Here is a 19,084-nt window from a genome sequence, read left to right as displayed (position 1 = left end):
TAAACAAAGGCTGCCTCTGTTAAAAAATGGATAGATCCAAACTTCTAAAATTAACATTACTGTAAATAAGGGCTCTGCACGCCCAGGTGAGGAGGCCGGTGTAAGGCCCGCGGCCGGTGTGCGGCTGACGGTGATGGCTCCGGGCCTGGTTTCGGGAGCAGAAGGAACCTACTCTGACTGGATGAGCCCAAGGAGGTGAGCGGGGGTAGAATTACAAGGATTTATAGAATTATAAAGCATGACTTTATTATTCGTAGAGTTTACATCTGTCTTCTCTTAGAGCAGAGCCTCCCCTCCCCGTGGCCCACCCCCTCCATTTTGTACAGAGGACGCGCTGGAGACCAACTACCTGAGTTGCCCCCTCGTGGGCTGTGTGTCCTCAGACAGGCCACCTGGTGTCTCTGGGCCTCAGCCTCCTCATCTATGAGATGGGAATGCTCACAGCCCCACTCCACAGGGTTGTGGTGAAGCACTTGGAACAGGTCTTCCCACACCTAGGAGCCCGATGATGCTCGCCACAAGGCAGTGGGGAGGGTCGTGGGGTTTTGGAAGTTGGAAAGGAGCTAGAGAGCCTTGATCCCAATCTCCTAGTTTTGGCGATAAACTATTGGGGTCCTTGCTGAGGGTCCTGGGGCTGGTTAAGAAGCGGGGAGCGTTGAGGACCAGGGCTCTTCTCAGCCGATCCCCAGGTCGATGACCCAGAGTCACTGCCTGTCCTGCATGGGCGATGTCCTCTTGGCTTTTTGCTCGGCAGAGTCCGACTGTGATTTTGAGGGGGCTTCTGGCTCACCATGCTGTCATATTTCAAGGAGGATGTCCCAGGAGAATGGGAAAAAGCCCGGCTGGGAGTGCATGAGCCAGGCTCTCGTCTCCACCACGGGTGAACTACCTGGGAGACTGCACAGCCTGCAGGGTGTTTTTCCTCCGGTAAAATAAGGGGATCAGGCTGTCCCCAGAGGTACCAGCAGCATAGCCCCAGCTTCCATCGCTGACTGCCTAGGACCTCTGGCCCTGTAAACAGGAGTGCTCCCAGTTGGGGTGTACTGTACTGGGGGCCTCCATAAATCACCCCACTCCCAACGCTGCCTGTTCTGAAGAGGCAGGGGAGACTGTGCAAGACGCTGTCCCTGTGCCTAAAAGGCAAACCGCCTCTCCACCTTTCCAGCAGCCATGCCTAGGTGAGCGTCCTGGTCAGCATGGCTCCAGGCAGCCTCCAGAGGCGGCTGAAAGGTGGATGCACTGTCCCAGAAACCCAGTGAGGGGAAGGAGCTGTGGTTTGCATTTTCCAGATAAAGAAAGTGGTCATGGGATCCTTTCCACAAAGAAGAGCTATGCATAAAGCTTGTCCTTTTCAGATAACCATCTGATAGACAGGGTCCTGCTAAGATAACATGTTTTTGACTTTGTGACTTGGTAGCTTTGCTTTGGAATGCCGTGTGCCCAAAATAAGCTCCACTGAGGAATCTTACAGACATTATGATCGTGACGGAAGACGACCCCCAAGTGTATGCTGTAGAGTTGCACTGAGTTGAAGTTCAAGCCCAGGTTCAACAAGGTGGTGATGGTGGAGGTCAAGGCCCTGGTTCCTGGGGGAGTGGCGGGGAGGGGCGCACAGTGGTTGGGAAGAAGCAGGGGGGCTTTCTAGGGCCTGGAGCCACCTCCAACTGCATGTGACCCCGGTGCAAGATGCAGTTGTTCTCTGGACCGTACGCCTCAAAATTTTCTCAGAAGTTCCATACTATTAGCTTTAATGACAGTTGGAAATGCTGATCTAACCCAAGTCCCTTTAGGTAACTTTAAAGGTTCTTTGACATGAGAGAGGAATGGAAATTGGCAAATTGGAAGGCAAGTAGGATACGTTGTGGTGGTAAGGCCGTCTCGCTCCAGGGGACTCAAATTCCTCATTGTACTCATGGTAGCGAGGATTCTCAAGTTCTGTTCTTTTTATTTTAATTTAATTTCTTGTTTACATTCTATTCTTTTTACTCTTAATAAAAAGTCACTCTGAATTTAAAAAGACAGCAGCCAATTATTTTTAAATACTTTTAACCATGATTATTTCCTTCACGTTGACTAATTTTTTCATGCACTATCAGCTGATGAAAGGTGATTTTCTTCTGAGCCAACTAAGATTTTTTCCATCTCTAAAATTCTATTATTCTCAGCTTTTAAGCAGTGGCATCATTTATCTAAAGAAAGTTAAAAAATTCTGTAGTTCCTTTTTTTTAAAATTTTGCGTTTAACAATGTCATGTGTTCAAGGAGATGACTTTATCAATTTGTTTTAATTTTTTTCCATAAATATGAGTCTTGGTGATAAAGAGAAAATTCTTGTTGGCACCACTTTCAAAACCCAGCATCCTTGATTTGGTCACTGTGGGGCCACCCCCATTGCTTTCCACCTGAATGGCTGCTTCTGCCTCTGCGGCCCCCCAGGAGGGTCCAGGCTCCCAGTGGGGCTCACTGCCCCCCACCCCGGGTGGGTCCCCACGTCATGGCCATGGACTTTTCCCTGTGGGCGCTGACCAGAGGCTGGGCGGGGGGCGTCTGCCCGGTGTTTCCACCGCAGAGTGACCTCCCCACCTCCCATCCTGTCCTCTCGGCAAGAAGTCACTGCACAGCCCACCCCTCAGGACAGGGCAGTGGCCACCTCCTTGACGGGGACATCTGCACTGGAACTCTGCAAATTTGTCTTCTCTCCCACATTTATTTATTTGCTCAATATTTGTATCAGTATGGATTCACGGATATTTAGTTTCTACCTTGGATTATAATCTAAAAGGATGTGATGTGTTTTCTTGCCCCAGTTGTCCTGGCTTGGCCCTTACTTGGCTGCTGTGTCTCTGACATACACCATCAGTTTTTTGGGTTTTGTATTTTTTTAAGTCCTTCCTGGCTTTCTGGCACCCCAGGATGCTCCTGCCCCAGTCCTGGAACGGGTCCTGGTGTCCGGTGCTGGAGGGCTCCTTGGAACCAGGCCCCAGGTGCTGGGTGGGTGCTGCTTCTTGGCGGGTGCCCGCTGCCAGCTGTCCGTCTCTCACCCGCTGCCCGTGCGTCCTGCACTGCTGCCCACCCGTGTCAGCTGTTCCCTGTGTAATGCACACGTGTGACTCTCATGTTGCTTCCCCATCCCCTCGTCTTACCCCAAATGGGGAGCGATCTGATCCAGCCAGGTAAACTGAGGTATGAGGTCCGAGGGCCTCCTTTAGGCCCCAGGGGCTGTGGTCCGACAACCCCCAGACCCCGCGGCCTCCCGGGCCCCACTCCCAGGCACAGGGCATCCCTGCCCGAGGAGCCCCCTACCAGCGTTTCAGAGGGGGCCTTCCCGTGCGGAAGTAAGAGAGCCTCTCCCCAGCCAGCAGCGCCACGGCCCTGCCCTGGGTTCTGTGCCCTCCTAGGGACAGCGCAGAACCACAGGGGAAACAGGAAAATGGTGATAGAAACAAAAATATGTAGTGATTCTCTCAATACTGGGTTTGCACAGTAAATTACAAAGGTGCAAGGAAAACAGCCCCGAAACCATACTTTAAGGAAATCAAGGGTTTTTTGTTGTTGTTTGATTCCTTTAAGTCCTTGATTTTCAAATATCAAATGTTTTTGTCCAGGGCTCTTTTCATGGATTTACCTTTCTTTGATGCAATAAAATCACCGCAGTAGACTTTTAAGCGGAAGCTTTTAGCATCGCGCAGTGTCTCCCAAGTATGACCACACTGGATTCCCCTGTGATGGTTTTTATTATTGTCGGGCCGCGAAGGTGAACCCTCGGTGCCTCCAAGGCTGACGGGCAGTGAAGGGATGCCGAGGCCATGCGGCCGCCTGCTTGTCACGGGGTGGCCTTTGGTTTTCGCAAAGGATCCAAATTGGGAGCTCCGTAACGGTGGCTCTTTTCCAGAAGAATCTCATTCCCAAAAGGGGTGAGGTGGAAAACCACACCCCATCTGTCTCATCTTCTCAGTGACTGAAATATGTGTGGAGAAAAATGAGTCTTTAAAATATCACCCAACTCCTGAATGGTATAGAAATACTGCAAGCTCTCATCTTAAGCGGATTCACTTTTATTTTTTAGACTCTGTCATTCATTCTCAGATCTCAGCATGAATAAAGAGAAGGTCTTCCAGATGTATGATTCATTCCATGGGATAGCCATCTAGCCTTGTTCATTTTTGATTTGTGTGGTCACTTTTGCCCTGAGACTGTACAATTGACAGATTTCTGTTCACATGAAAAATGGACCCGCGTGTCTTTGGATTCTTCCCCAGGGCGGTGGGGGAAAGCCTGAGCGGCGTGGGCTTGTTTCAGTGGGAAAACATGACTGAGCCACTTAAAATTTTTACATTCAAACAGCCAGTGACTGCTTGTATTTCGAAATATGCTGTACTTCAAAATGTTGATCTCAAGTGTGAAAAGGAAAGTTCTGATGAACAACAAGTTAGTCTTGAAAGCCTAAGAGTGGATCAGAAGAACATTTAACACACTCAGGAGGTTTAGCCTCTCCCTGGGACGTGCCCGGAATGCAGAATGTGAATGCAAAACCCACGTGGCTTTTCCCAAAGGAATTTTTAGAAAGTAAGTTTCAATCTGATTTTAATGGCAAAATGGCCACAAAGAAACATGATAAAAATGCCCTTGGCCCCAGCAGTCCCCGGGGGTCTGGAGGAGAGTGGAAAGCTCCTGTTCCGTCCGTGCCCCCGAGAGCCGTGCGACAGGCGCCGTCAGGTTCCTGCTTTAGAGAAGTGCAGGGACAGCTGCAGGGGCAGCCACCTGCCTTCACCCACCTGTTGCAGAATCACAGGTAAGAGCCGTTCAGCCAGGTAAAGGTGTGTGTACTGCCAGGACCGCTGGCCCTGACCAGGGCCTTTCCAGGTAGAGATGAAGGCCAGAAGCGGAAATGCATAATAAATAAAGGCGGTGACAGTGAATTCTTAGGCGGCTGTGAATTTAATGTTACGGTTTTTATTTTTCTCTCACCAACTACTTCTGTCTTCCCACCTGCCTCCTCTGTTGCCTAGGGGAGTGTTGGTTTCTTTTGTTTGTTTATTTGGGGGGTGGTTATTGTTGTTGCGTCTGCTTCCAGGAGAAAAATAGATGGTGCATCATTGGGTTTGGATCTAAAGCAGCCATTTCTCACTGTGTCAGGGACCCAGATGAGTGGGCTGGGAGAGAGACCCCACGGCAGCGGAAGGAGGCAGGAGCTGGGTGTGAGTGTGCAGCCGCAGAGCTGGCGTTGGAGATGACGGCTCCAGTCCCTTTGTGTGTAGGAAGCAGCCCTTTATATTTCACATTTAGATTGTTGGGAATTAAGCCCTTCGTGGAGTTCAGGGTGACATCCCACGAAGAAGACAGAACTGCACGCTCGGCTCCTGTTGGGTCTGCCCCTCGTTCCGGAAGGAGTTGGCAGGAGTAGAAGCAAAGTAAATCGATGTGTGTGCTCTGGCTGAGCCGAGAATCAGTGAGTCCGGGGGAAAGGGGGTCAGGACGCATAGATGGAACGTCAGCTCTGTCTGGCAAGGTCACCTGCATCTTCTTTGACCTTGGCTGCCAGGTAGCACCTGGGTTCTGACAAGACCCTGGGAAAGGAGCCGGTTTTCTCATCCCTGGAAGGAGAGCTCATGAGGACTTAGGCATGGCATCTAGCGATTGTCTGTTTTCGTTCGGTTTGAGATCTTTCTGGTTCTTGGTATGACGAGTGATTTTTGATTAAAACCTGGACATTTTTGTATTATCTTATGAGACTCTGGATCTTGTTGAAACCTTGTGCCTTAACCAGCTTTGTCTGACACCTCACCAGCAAGTTCTCCACCCAGTCTCCGGTGGTCTCCACTGACACCTGGGTTCCGGTGGTGGTGGGAGGCTTGTGACTTCTGGTTGGGGGCGAACATGGGACTGTCCACTCGCCTCTTCCATGCCTCCCCAGGCCCCCTGCAGCTGGGAGAGGGACGGACGCCTCATCACTGTCCACATGGTCCCCCCGATGCCGTGGGGGTCCTCATCCCCAGCTCCCACCTTGGTCTCCTCTGACCCCATGCTGGTGTGGGTGGCTGCAGTTGCGTCTGAGGTTTGGCTGGACTTGGCACCTCCTGTTTGCTAGGCCGCCTCTTTCCTGGACCTTTGTCTAGAGAGAGCAGGACTTTGTTGAGGCTTTTTTGTCCATGCCCGTTGGCGTTTCTTGGTTGCTGGCATCTTCAGCCCCAAGTCTTGGAAGATGAAGCAAAAAGAAAACTCAGGAAGCCCCCACCTTTTTGTTTCCAGGTTCCAGGATCCTTAGCCTATATGGCTTCTTCTTCCCACCTTTCAGAGCCTTATGTTTGCTTTACATATCTGTGCAGGGTTGTAGTTGAACTTAGCAGGAGAATGGGGGAAAGTGAGTCTATGCCATCTTCCCATAAGTGGAAGTCCTTGCCATTTGATGTTTGTTTTGTTTTATTTTCATTTTCAGATTTTTTTTATGAAAATTTTCAAACATACCCAGAGGATGAAAGGTTGTATGTTAAGTACCACATACCCACTACGTGAATGCACACTAATTAACACTTTGCTCTGTTTCACTTGATCACATATTTATCCATCTGTCATTCCCTCTCCCTGTTCATGTATTATTTTTGGTGGGCGTCAATACATGTCACCCCGAAACACGTCAGCATGCATATCAATAGACTTCACTATTTATTGGTGGCTCTTTCTTTTTTTCAAAGTTAAAGTTTACACAAGTGAACATCTAAAATCATAAGGTCCACGTGCTAAGCTAATTTCCATCACCCTGGCAAGACAAGGATGGCCATTCAGTGGCCTTAGGGACAGCGTCCAGTTCCATCTGTGACAGCTGAGACTGTCAGCTCACCCTGACCTTGTCCCCTTGCCTCTGTGCCCAGAAAATGTGTTTATTCTCCTCTCAATTAATTCCCTCCCCTGCCTTCCTCCAAGAAGCACCACTCTTCTGATTTCCTTTTCTTTTTTTGGTCATGGATCTGTTTTGCCTATTTTAGAACTTCATGTAAATGGAGTCACACAGTATGTACTCTTTTGAGTCTGGCTCTTTTCAGCACAGGGGTTTTGAGATGCAGCTGTGTTGCATGTCTCAGCAGTTCATTATTTTTATTGCTGAGTCATATTGCATTAAGTGAATAATACCATAGTTTATCCATCCTATTGGTGAACGCTGGGCTATTTCCGTTTTCTTTTTCTTTTTTTTGCCATTAAAACTTAATAGTTGGGGTCATTTAAATCATTGCTATCTCCCTTCTGAGTTTAACAAAGTGCAAGGCAACTTGTGCCTCTCTTCTGATGGCAGAAGTGATGACGGCATAAAAGGGTACGTTCCATCACACACATTACCCCATTTCCCACAATTTCTTGCTGTTAGTGCTAGCTACCAGTTTATTGGAAGCTGAAAACTTTTTGGTGTTGAAACCAAGAGATCATTCTAGCATTGTTAAAAAAAAAATTAGAGTTCAGCTTCTTGGCACTAATTTTATTTTTGAATGAGAAACCATGGTTTTAACTAAGCCATAATTATAATATTCATTGATGAGAATGCCAAACTAGCCTCCGAGGACCATCCTGTTTCGGGAATACTTAGAATACTCTATTTCCTCACAAAATGTTGATGGAGTTGCCACAGACGATTATTTTTTCTGGCCCTGGGTATTGTGTAATCTCTCACTTCTTTTCTGTTTCCCCAGCCTAGGGGACTGTAATTCTTGATTGACTGATTTACTGATTGATATCAGGGAAGTCCCAGCTGGCCGGGAAATGGGACAGAATGAGCTTGACGTGCGACCCTGGCTGTGTGGGCTGCTTGCTGTCGGCAGTCGGGAGACGTAGATGGTGGTGTTTCCCGCTTGGTCACAGCCTGTGTCTGACCTTCGTCTTCTCCTGCAGTTGACGGTCTGGACAAAGCGTCCATCGCGAACGCCGATGGCCCGGCAGCCGGTGCCCAGACGCCACCCTTCAAGCGGAAGGGGAGGCTCTCCACCATCGGGAAGATCTTCAAGCCCTGGAAATGGAGGAGAAAGAAGACCAGCGACAAGTTCAGAGAAACCTCAGCAGGTACGAGCGCTGTAACTTTGCAGAAAACAAGATAATTGTTAAATTTTTTCAAAAGATGGAAAGTTGTGTTTTGTGGGGTTTTGTTTTTTGTGAGGAAAAAAGATAATCTATATTTGAAATCAAATTTTTTCATTTAAGGAGGAACCAACTTAAAGTACTGATTTGCCTTCCTTTTCTCCTCACTTTGGCTTTGTAATGTGGCCTTGTTTTTAAATATATTCTTGTAAATTTATAAAAAGACTGAAATGTGTGGAGGAAGAGGTAAAACAGGAAAATTGAAGTGGAAATGTTATTCACGAACATTGTGGATGCAAGTATTCACTTATGAACCATTTATATGTATACCTATGTATGTATAGGTGTACGTATATTGTCACATAGTGAAATACAGCATTTGCTTATTTGCTGGTTTAAATTTCTAAAAATGTCTTTTTTGGTTTTTTTTTTCCTTATGAGCAAGATTTAAATGGCTGTATGAAAGAAAAGCGTTGCCTTCGTTGTTTAATTTTCGATTTCCGTCATGGCCTTCAGTGAGTAAATGGTTTCTGTGCCAGGGGACCCCTAACCCTATTGATGTGAAAAGTTTTGATTCTTGAGTTAGTTTGTGGATGTGTTAAACCTTAAGAGTTACATTGTTTGGTGCCTTCCAACATCTTGGAGGACGTTGGCTTTTAAATCTCAGGCCAGAATCAAGACCGATTTAAATGAGGGCCAGTGGAATTTTAAGGTAGAAACTTACTCCTCTTGATGTCAGCTTGGCTTTCCGTGCTTCCTGCCCGGCAGCAGCCCTCGGTCAGGATCCGTTAGTGCCAGGGCGGGAGCAGGGCCTGCTGTCAGCAGTTGGGAGAAGTAGATGGTGGTGTTTCCATTGCTCCGTGCTGCCCTGCGCGCTGGCTGCCGGTTCTGGAGCGTGGAATGAGATGGAAAATGCTACACACAACACCAGGTGATGAAACAGGGACACAGGCTGCCGAAGAAAGTTGTCTCTGATGCATTTCTAGCTGCATGATTTTAAAAAATCATTTAATATTTAAAAAGAAAGAACAAGGAGTCTGGGATTTGTTTCAGAATAAGCCCTGAGCACGGCGAGTGGGGAGGTGGTCTGAGTAGAGCTGGGACGAGGTCGGCCACGAGCTGTAATCGTCTGAGCTGGGTGACGGGTACAGGGTGATTATTCTAATCTCTCTACTCAAGGGTGTTGGGAATTTTCCATAATGGAAAGGTAGAAAAGGAAAGAGACCTGGCTTAGGAACCAGCAGTGACAGTTCGGTCATGGGGCCCTCTTCAGTGGCAAATCGGCTTCCTGGGTTAGGAGGCAGTGGCCGCGGTGGATGGGCCTGGGTCCTGGGTCCCTGGAGCGAGTGTTGACCTCTGGGCTTCAGTGTCCTTACCTGCGAAATCGGGGCCCCTTCTGTTCTGGATTCTCTTGTGGGTCCTCAGGGAGACCCCTGACCCCTGAACCTGGTGCAGCACCCTCTCTCCCCTCGTCCTCTCCCTTGTTCTCCTCAGGGCCGTCTTAGCTGCCTCCCCAGCCCTGGTGCCTCTGGCTCTGCATGTTACCATGGCTGCCCAAGATGGCGGCCGGGCTGCCGGGTGGGAGTCAGAGGTCTGTGAGAGAGAGGATGGAGGCTCTGCACAGCCTCTCTTGCCCTTTGGCTGGGTCCGCGTGACCAGCTTCTCTCCCCCAGAGTAGGAGAGACCCCTACAAAGACCCTCCCCTTCTTCTCTCTTGCCCCCTCTCTTGAAGGACCACGGAGGCCGCAACACACTTGCACCAGCCCTGGATACCCAAGAAGAGTCGCTCAGCCGCCCTGAGCGCTGGTTTCTGCTGTCACACATTTGTTAAGATTGGAAGTGCCTAACTTCCTTTGTTTTCCCTATTTCCTTTTCAGTTTCGCACAGGATTTTAAATAAGTTTACCTCCAGGACACTATTTGTGGATACTAGTTCCTAGTGACTCCCAAACTACATGAAAAACCTGAGAGAGTTATTAAAAGCATAATTGGCCTTTTTTTCCTGCATCAAAATTTCTACAAAACAGAATAAAATCAAGCCCAGTAGATATGCTAACAATTTTTGGTGAATTTGTCTGCTACATTTACTTGCATCATTTGTTTTTAAACAGGTATTGCTTGATTTTTATAAGATGTTATCAAGTGTCCCATTATAAAATATTTTAATGTCATCTCATTAGTTTTTTATTTATTTATTTTATCATGCGTAAAATACATGGTTCCCATATGCCACCCTATTAGTAACACCTTGCATTGGTGTGGAACATTTGTTAAAATTGATGAAAGCACATTTTTATAATTGTCCTATTAACTATAGTCCATGGGTTAACTTAAGGTTCACTGTTTGTGTTGTACTGTTCCATGGATTTTTTTTTTAAGTATATTTCTTTTAAGGCCTAAATTTCTGCTGAGCATTTTGGAATGAATCAAACACTTAAAGGGAAGAAATGTTAGACCATGTGTTAATTTTATTCAGATTGAAGAAGGTGGATGTTGCATCTAGAGGAAAATTGAAGTGTTTGGAAATAACCAAGGGAAAGCCGTTTCCTTCTTTAAGGAACTTGTGTGAAACAGGCAGATTGAGCCACTTGGGTCTGATCGAGGCCAGGTGCAGTCTGAGAAACCGTAACACACAGCCTGGCGAGGCCCACAGTGTCTGGTGTGAAAGGTGATTTTCTCCCAGGCGACGTCACTCCCCAAGCTTGTCCTTCTCCTGACCTTGGCTTGCTGTCCCCAAGGACGTGAATCTTTCGGGGCTCCAGCCCACGGCCACTGAAACCACTTTTCCCAGCCTGGGTCTCGTTTCTCATTTCTGGTTGGTGGTGGGTGGGATGTGACACGGATGTTGCCATGCGATTGCACAGCACGCCTACTGCCGTGGTGGGAGGGGAGCGGGGTCTCCCCCACTACCTATGTTGGCACCCCGAGTCCATGGTTTTGGGGGCCCCTTCTGAGCCAGGGCCACCTTGCCTGGTGAGGCCCCGCACAGAGCAGGAGGGGAGCTGTGTTCAGGGTCTGGCTGTCAGGTTCTGGAACGGGGGACCATCCCAGGAGCCTGTCTCTCCTCCCTGACCTCCTCCTGGAGAGGGGACCCCTGGGGCCCCACCTTGTGTGCAGTTCTCTCCCCACCTTTCCTTCAGAATCAAAATGCCAGTTACACTTTTTTTCTACACAACCATTTTCCCTGTTTTCCTTGGGGGTGGGTGTTGGTGAAGGTCGGGTTTCCTTCTCCTGGATCTCTAACGATGCTTGCATCTCCCCAGACCTTACCCAAACCAGTGCCCCCTCTGCCTAGTGCTCTGTCACTCGCGTCATCAAGACCTGACCCTCCCTTGAGCATCCCACCCTGTCTGCAGCTCCCACTGCCCCCCACACTCACTCCTCATCCCCGCAAGACCTGCCTCTGGTTCCAGAATCCTCCAGGGTCCCTCGAGCCTCCTGACCAGCGACTTGGCATTGCCCTCTCATTTCCATCCTTTCCAGCGGCTGCAGGTGCCCCCTGGATTCCTCTGCTCTGATTGGCAGGTATTGTGGTCTCGTTTGTCCCTGACATGTCTCTCTTGCCCACCTCACCCCCTTCTTGCCTCCCTGGAGCCCCTGGAGGCCTCCACCCACCCAGCCCCTCTCTCTCCTTGATCGTGCCCTTCCACACCACATCCTCCCCATCTCTCGAATCTGGCCCAGGCCCTGCTGGGCAGCTCTGCCTGCAGACCACACGGCAAACCCCAGACGCCATCATGCGTTCTCCATCATTCAACACTGAAGACGCAGGGCAGGCCAGCCCTGTTCTGGGAGCTGGGCACCCTGTAGGGGACAAGCGAGCTTTCAGGTACTGGGCATGTGGGTCTGGGGACGGAGTGGCTGCACGTCCTTTGCCGTCTCCCCCAGGTCTCCCTAGGGCAGGGCTTGGCTCCTGTAACTTCTTGCCCCAAAGTGTGGCCGAGTCCACGATGGCAGGCTTCCCAGCTCCTCAGCGTAGTGCAGTCTGGCTTTCCTGCCGTCTTCCACAACCCACAGGCTCTAGCCCTCATCCCATGGGCTCGGCCCCAGGCGCCCCCAGGTACCCTCAGTCACCCCCGGCTCACTGCCCCCACGTGCCCCCAGGTGCCCCCAGCTCACTGTCCCAGGCCCCCACTCTTGCTCTGACTGGCCACCGGCTGCCCACAGTGACCCCTGTGGCTTGCTCGCCTCCTGTTCCTGGAGACCCTGCTGACTTAGGCACCTGCCCCGTGCTGTGTGCCTCGGTGCCACCCAGGGTGGCTCTTCCCCGTGGAGGGGCCATGCTGTGCTCCTGCAGCCTCGAGTCAGGTGGTCAAGGGAGGGCTCTGCGTCCAGCTTTGCTCCCTCCAGGCGAGGTGCCTCGCGCTGGAAAGCAGGCTGGAGGAGCGGACTTACTGAAAATGCCGCGCGTGACATGCAGCACGGGGCTTTAGGATTTTATATAAGGAACTGAAGATGAAAACGTTGTAAGGAAAAGACAAATTAAAGCACTAATCAAAGTCATATGCTTCATAATTACAACCATATTTAGCCATTAAAAAAGCTGGTAAAATAATTAAGGAAAATACCTTTTCACTGTCTTTTGCCCTTCTTTTGGAAGTAAATTATACTCCTAAATAAAGAAAATCGAGGCCACTTACCTTCATTAAGCTTGTGGCTTTTCTTTGTGTTGTTGGTGAGGGGAGAGGAATACCCATCTAGATCTGTAGACTGCGTTGTTGCAGGTGTCAGCACTCAGGAATCAGCAGCTCGGAGTCCTCTGGAAACCTGAATCTGTTCAGTGCTCCTGTCCGACTCCAGCAGAAGCAGCAGCAGCTCACGGTTTAATTTTTATTGACTGCGCCGGAGGGTCATCATGTACCGGAGGCGGCTCCTAGAACTTACAAAGGGAAGAGGCCCCCGTCTCCCACCTCACTCTAGTGGGAATCCGCTGAGGAGAGTCTGTGCTCCCGGGCGGACGCGCTCCTTTGTCCTCCAGCAAGCACTTGCTGCGCGCCTGCATCTACCGTGTGCCTCGCATGGCCCCATGCAGCGGTGCAGCCGGGGCCGAGGAGACGAAACTCCCTCCCTTACGAGGGGCAGGAGGCAGGGAGAAGCCCCAGTAAGTACGTTAAACCCCATGTAACCCCCCCGGAGGTGCATGAGAAACGGACAATGAAAAATAAGGCAAGGAGCAGGGTAGGGGATGTGGGGGGTGCAGAGCGCAGGAGGGGTCGGGGTGTTGGCCGGGCACCTGGGAGTCAGGCGGGAGGGGGAGGCACAGAGGCTCCCGGGCCCTCCCGGAGTTGGAGGGAGCTCGTGTCTCCTCCCGGGTGACGGGTGTGTGGGGGGCGCGGGGATCCAGTCCATGGTGACCTCACCTCTGCCCAGTAATTAGCAATCAGCAGTACCACGCGTCCGCCCATCCCTGAGCCTCGTGTCCTCAGCGCCTCCAGCCAAGGGCTCTGGCGGGAAACGAGGGAGGGACTTCCCTCTGCAGGATGCACGTGCCGCTGCGGCGTCATGTCTCCAAATCCAAGGACCAGATCCAGGCAGGCTGGGAGCACGGACGTCAGAAAGCCCCCCAGCCTCGTGGGCAGGTTCAGGATCCCCGTGTGGGCATGTTTTTGGGGGATCCGAGTGTCAGGTCCTGCAGCGAATGCCGTTGTGGGTTGGAGTAGTGGCATGTTAGGGTTCCACATTTCCGTGCCTGTGCAGTCCCAAAATGCTTTTCAGAACACTCGAATTTGGGATCTGGTACTAGTAATCCTCTCCCAAATACAACCAGACTATTTGTTGTTACTGTCGTAAGGCACTGTGAGTTTCCAGCTGAAATTGAGAAATTTTCAGAGTTGTAAAGGGCCTGTGTTCTCTCTCGAGGGCGGAATCCCCCATCTCCAGCAACCCGAAGACGTGCTGCCCAGCTTCTCCTCAACTCCCAGTTCCCAGCTCTGACTTTGGGGGAGATTTTCCTTCATATTGACCTGAAACTTGTCTCCCATTTCTCCGAGTAGCCCCTGCTATTTATGTATGTATACATGTGTACATATATATATTTTTTCCTTTATGCGTCATGATTTTAGTGTCATTTCTTAGATCACTTTGCCTAACTCCAGATCATAAAGATTCTTTCCTGTTTTCTTCCACAAGTTTTATGGTTTTATGTTTTACATTTAGGTCCATGATCCCTTCTGACTTAATTTTTACGTTAGGTGAGAGGTTTTACACAAGGTTCATTTCTTGCATACTATGTCCAATTATTCCAACACCCTTTGTTGAAAAGACTTAACTCATTAAAATGCCTTTGTCCTGTTTTAAAACATCAGTTAGCATATCTGCCTTCCGTGCATCCTCTCTGATAAAGTGTGTGTTCAACTGGTCAATATTTATTGTTTTCCTTCTTTAATGATGAGTTTTGAGAGTTTTTAAAATATGTATTCTGGGTGCAATGCCTTTGGCAGATATGTTCTTTACACACATTTTCTAACAGAATGCCAGACTTTTACAGAGAAAATGTTTTTAACTTTGATGAAGTACAGTTTCTCAGTTTTTTTTTTTTTAGAATCATGCTTTGGTGTCGTGTCTAAGAACTTTGCAGCAGCATTTATTGATAAGACTATCTTTTCTCCATTGAATTATCTTTGCACCTTTGCCAAAAACTAACTGGCCACCCTGTGTAGGTCTATTTCTGAACTCCCTGTTCTGCTGTTTTCTATGTGTCTGTCCTTTCAACAACATCACACTGCCTTGATTATCTGTAGCTTTACATGTCTTACAGTATGGTAGTGTGGTTTCTCCAACTTTATTCTTCATTTTCAAAACTGTTTTAGCTAGCCTTGCTCTTTTGCCTTGTCGTAAATTTTTAGAATCAGCTCTGCTGAGATTTTTATTAGAATTGGATTAAGTCCATACTGCAATTTGGGGTGGTTGGATATAGTCACTCTACAGACCCTTCCAATCTATGATCTGGTATCTCTCCATTTATTTAGGTCTTATTTCTTTCATCAGCATTTTGAAGTTTTCAGCCTACAGTATTTGGTTTATACTGTGTTTCTTTCCTTTCCTTACCTTTTCTCCCCCCCCCCCCCTTTTTTGAGCTATTTTAAACTGTAGCTTTTTTTTTTAGAATTTGCTTCCAATTGTCATTACTAGTCTGCAGAAACGTGATTGCATCATGCTCTCTTGCAAAACCGCTTATTAGCTCTAGCAGTTCTCAGGAAGACTCGTAGGATTTTCTGTGTAGACAGTTACGTCATCCGTGAATAGGAAGTTTTATTTCTCCCTGTCCAATCTGCATGCCTTCTGTTTCTTTTTCTGATTTTATTGTGTTAGCTCACACGAGGGTGATGGTGAACGGGATTGGTGAGAGAGGGAATCTTTGCCTTCTTCCCAATCTTAAAGGGAAGGTATGAGGTCAGCTGGAATTTGTTTGTAGATGCTCTTCATCAGGTTGAGGAAGTTCCTTTTTAATTCAAGTGATTTTTCTACATCGATTGATATGACCATGTGGTTTTTCTTCTTTAGACTATTAACATGGTGATTACATGGACAGATTTTTGAATATCAAACCGGTTTTACTTTCCTGGGATAAACCCCGTGAGTCGGTGAGGAACTATTCCTTTCCTGTGTTCCTGGATTTTATTTGCTAACGTTTTGTTGAGGACTCATGATATGACCTGTAGTTTTCTTTTCCTGTACTGACTATGTCTGGTTTTGCCATCCGGGTAATGCTGGCCTCATAAAATGAGCTGGGACATTGTATGTCTTCTACTTCTCTTCTGCTACTCCTGGGAGAGATTGTGTGGAGTTGGTGTTACTCCTTCTCTAAATATTTGGTAGAATTCACCAGTAAAGCTATCTGGACCTGAAGATTTCTTTTTTGAAAAGGTTTTAAACTAAAAATTCCATTTCTTTAGTAGTTGTGGGACCATGTAGGTTATCTGTTTCATCTTGGGTGAGTTTGGTGGCCCCTCTGGAGTTTGAAATGGTAGATAAAGGGAGGCTCTTCTCCCAGATTTCTTTCTGACATACTACCTCATCTCCTCCATGAAGCCCATGTCCAAATGATACCTTCTCGATGAGGCCCACCTGAACGTGCTACTTTGAATTCTCCTCTCCCTGGCATTATTTGTGTTTAACAGCTTTAATAAGATAAAATTCATATACCACACAATTCACCCATTTAAGGAGTGGTTTAGAATATTCACAGAATTGTGCAGTCACCCCCACAATCAAGTTCAGAATATTTTCATCACTCCCCCAAAACACATCCTTTAGCTGTCGCACCGTTTCCCCAACACTTCCCTCCAGCCCGAGGCAACCACTAGTCTACTTTCTGTCTCTGTAGATTTGCCTTTTCTGGACATTTCATATAAATGGATCATACAATATGGGGCCTTTGTGTGTGGCTGCTTTCCCTTGGTATCACATTTTCAAGCTTCATTCCTGGCTTGGCAGGTACCAGAGCGTCATCGTTATTGTCAGATAATCCGTTACGTGGCTGCGCTGCGTCTCAGTTATCATCGGTCGTCTCCACCTTTTGGCGCTTTCGCATTATGCTGCCTTGGACATGTGTTTTCATTTCTCTCGGGTGGAAAGCCAGGAGTGGAATTGTGGGTCGTGTGGTAACCCTGCGTTTAGCTTCCTGAGGACCCGCCAGGCTGGTTTCTGCAGAGGCTGCCCCGTTTTACGTTCCCTCTGGTGGGGTATGAGACTAATGGAGACTCTGTGTTCTGCTCACACTTCCTTCTTTCGTTCTTTCTGACGGTAGCTGTACCAGTGGCTGTGCAGTGTTTCCCACACGCTTCATTCTCCCTTTTCTACCTTATGTTTTTTGTTTTCCATGGCACATTTTGCCTTTTAATATCCTATATGATTTATAAATTACTTCTGTTGTTTATTGTCTGTCCCCACTCCCCTCCACTAGACTATAAATTCAATGAAGACAGGGATTTTTTTTTTTTAATCTTCATTTTATTGAGATATATTCACATACCATGCAGTCATACAAAACAAATCGTACATTCGATTGCTCACAGTACCATTACATAGTTGTACATTCATCACCTAAATCAATCCCCGACACCTTCATTAGCACACACACAAAAATAACAAGAATAATAATTAAAGTGAAAAAGAGCAATTGAAGTAAAAAAGAACACTGGGTACCTTTGTCTGTTTGTTTGTTTGTTTCTTCCCCTATTTTTCTACTCATCCATCCATAAACTAGACAAAGTGGAGTGTGGTCCTTATGGCTTTCCCAATCCCATTGTCACCCCTCGTAAGCTACATTTTTATACAACTGTCTTCAAGATTCATGGGTTCTGGGTTGTAGTTTGATAGTTTCAGGTATCCACCACCAGCTACCCCAATTCTTTAGAACCTAAAAAGGGTTGTCTAAAGTGTGCGTAAGAGTGCCCACCAGAGTGACCTCTCGGCTCCTTTTGGAATCTCTCTGCCACTGAAGCTTATTTCATTTCCTTTCACATCCCCCTTTTGGTCAAGAAGATGTTCTCCGTCCCATGATGCCGGGTCTACATTCCTCCCCGGGAGTCATATTCCACGTTGCCAGGGAGATTCACTTCCCTGGGTTGAAGACAGGGATTTTTGCCTTCTCTGGAAATATTCCAACTAGAGTAGGTCTGGCATGTGTTGGCCATTCAGTAACATTTGCTGAATGAATGAATGAATGAATGAGCAAATGAATCAGAGGCCCTCGGTGGCCCTACCTGTCCCACACCTGGGGCATTGGCAGTGCAGGTGATCTGGAGACTGGTGGAATTCCAAGAGTGAATCTGCTAAAAGACTGTACCCGTTTTTAACCCTTCCTTAGTTCTCATCAACAGAGTAGCCTCAGCTCTCCGAGGAGCCTTGAAAGGCTGGAGCAGACAAACGGCCGTTTCACCACGGTCAGTGGGCAGGTGGGGCCGTTCTCTCAGGCATGCCCAGTGAGCCGACGAGGCCACCGGGACTGAGGTTCTCGCTGGAAAGAGCCTTTCAAAGATCAGTCCTGGACATCGTGGACATGAAACAAGGCCAGGTGAGGGGTGTTTCAGTCTCGCCATCTGGGTACCTGTATGTTTCTAAACTGGACCTAATCACACCGAATGCTGGTTAGAAATTCTGTGGGCAGCAGAGAGACGTACACTGAATTACTACACAGCCTAGCCCAAGTTCTGTTTTCCTAAACACCTATAGAGGCAAGAAAATAAATTTCTGCTGTTTACATGAAATATGAATATGAGTTTTCTTTTCTCTCAGTGGAATGAATTCTTCTCTTGGATCTATATTTTCACCCATGGGTAGATGGAAGGAATTGTGATGGTCTTGTCTCTCTATTTATGGAGCATTTATTATTCATTATAGGTCTATTCTAGGGATAAAACCCATGTATGGGAAGGAGAGGTATAATATGAGGGCTAACTTGTACATTTGTCGTAATGGAAATTCGTGGATTCCTAAGTATGGGAATCTTGCTTCCATCATGGATTCAAAACAGCCTGCCAACCCGCCAGGTCCCTGGATCTCGGATGAATATAAACCACAGCGTCTGGCTTCTAAATGGAGTGGAGGAGACTCCCTTGCCTCCTGCAGATTCTAGAAATGGGAATATTGTTTGCTTTTTTAACCCAGGCTGAGCTTTAGGTTTACGTTTGTCCGGCATAGAGCTGATCCGTATCTAAAGCCTCCATCCAGCCTTTTCCAGCGGAGCTGAGTCCTGGGGAGCAAACTCGGATGAGCACAGCATTTTCACTGCCGGTCTGTAAAAACCGTTCCCGAATGAGCCGGCGATGATAAGATGCTGATTTCTGATTGTAACTGACTTTTTTTTAATCGCACCCAGTGGAGTGACATGTAGAATTGTTCCACGTGCTCCTTTTTCTTGGCCGTATTTGATTCCTTGGGGGCTGTGAACGGCCAACAGTGTCCCATCAGCCTCTTGGTAGAGAAGACTCCCACTGGGGCGGAACATGGTGGGCTGGTGTTGCTTTATGCGACATCTGATCGTCTTTATGCCTCGCTTGGATGGCTACTTCCCTGGTTTCG

General features: G+C 48.1%; 1 protein-coding gene across 5 annotated transcripts in view; it reads left to right on the top strand.

The window, feature by feature from the left end:
• The window catches only part of PHACTR2 (phosphatase and actin regulator 2), a 193,091-nt gene that overhangs the window by 101,643 nt on the left and 72,364 nt on the right, over window positions 1–19,084 (top strand). For 2 of the 5 annotated variants that reach the window (XM_037844364.1, XM_037844363.1), the window contains exon 2: window positions 7,878–8,045. In XM_037844364.1, coding sequence (XP_037700292.1) covers window positions 7,878–8,045 — 168 coding nt within the window. Of the gene's footprint in view, window positions 1–3,344; window positions 4,792–7,877; window positions 8,046–19,084 lie in introns of those variants that run through there. The other 3 variants (XM_037844362.1, XM_037844366.1, XM_037844365.1) reach the window with 3 other exon arrangements.

Source organism: Choloepus didactylus, chromosome 7, assembly GCF_015220235.1.
Source record: "Choloepus didactylus isolate mChoDid1 chromosome 7, mChoDid1.pri, whole genome shotgun sequence".
Classification (NCBI taxonomy): Eukaryota; Metazoa; Chordata; class Mammalia; order Pilosa; family Megalonychidae; genus Choloepus; species Choloepus didactylus.
Note: the sequence above shows the minus strand (reverse complement) of the source record. Positions and strands in the feature narration are given on the sequence as shown.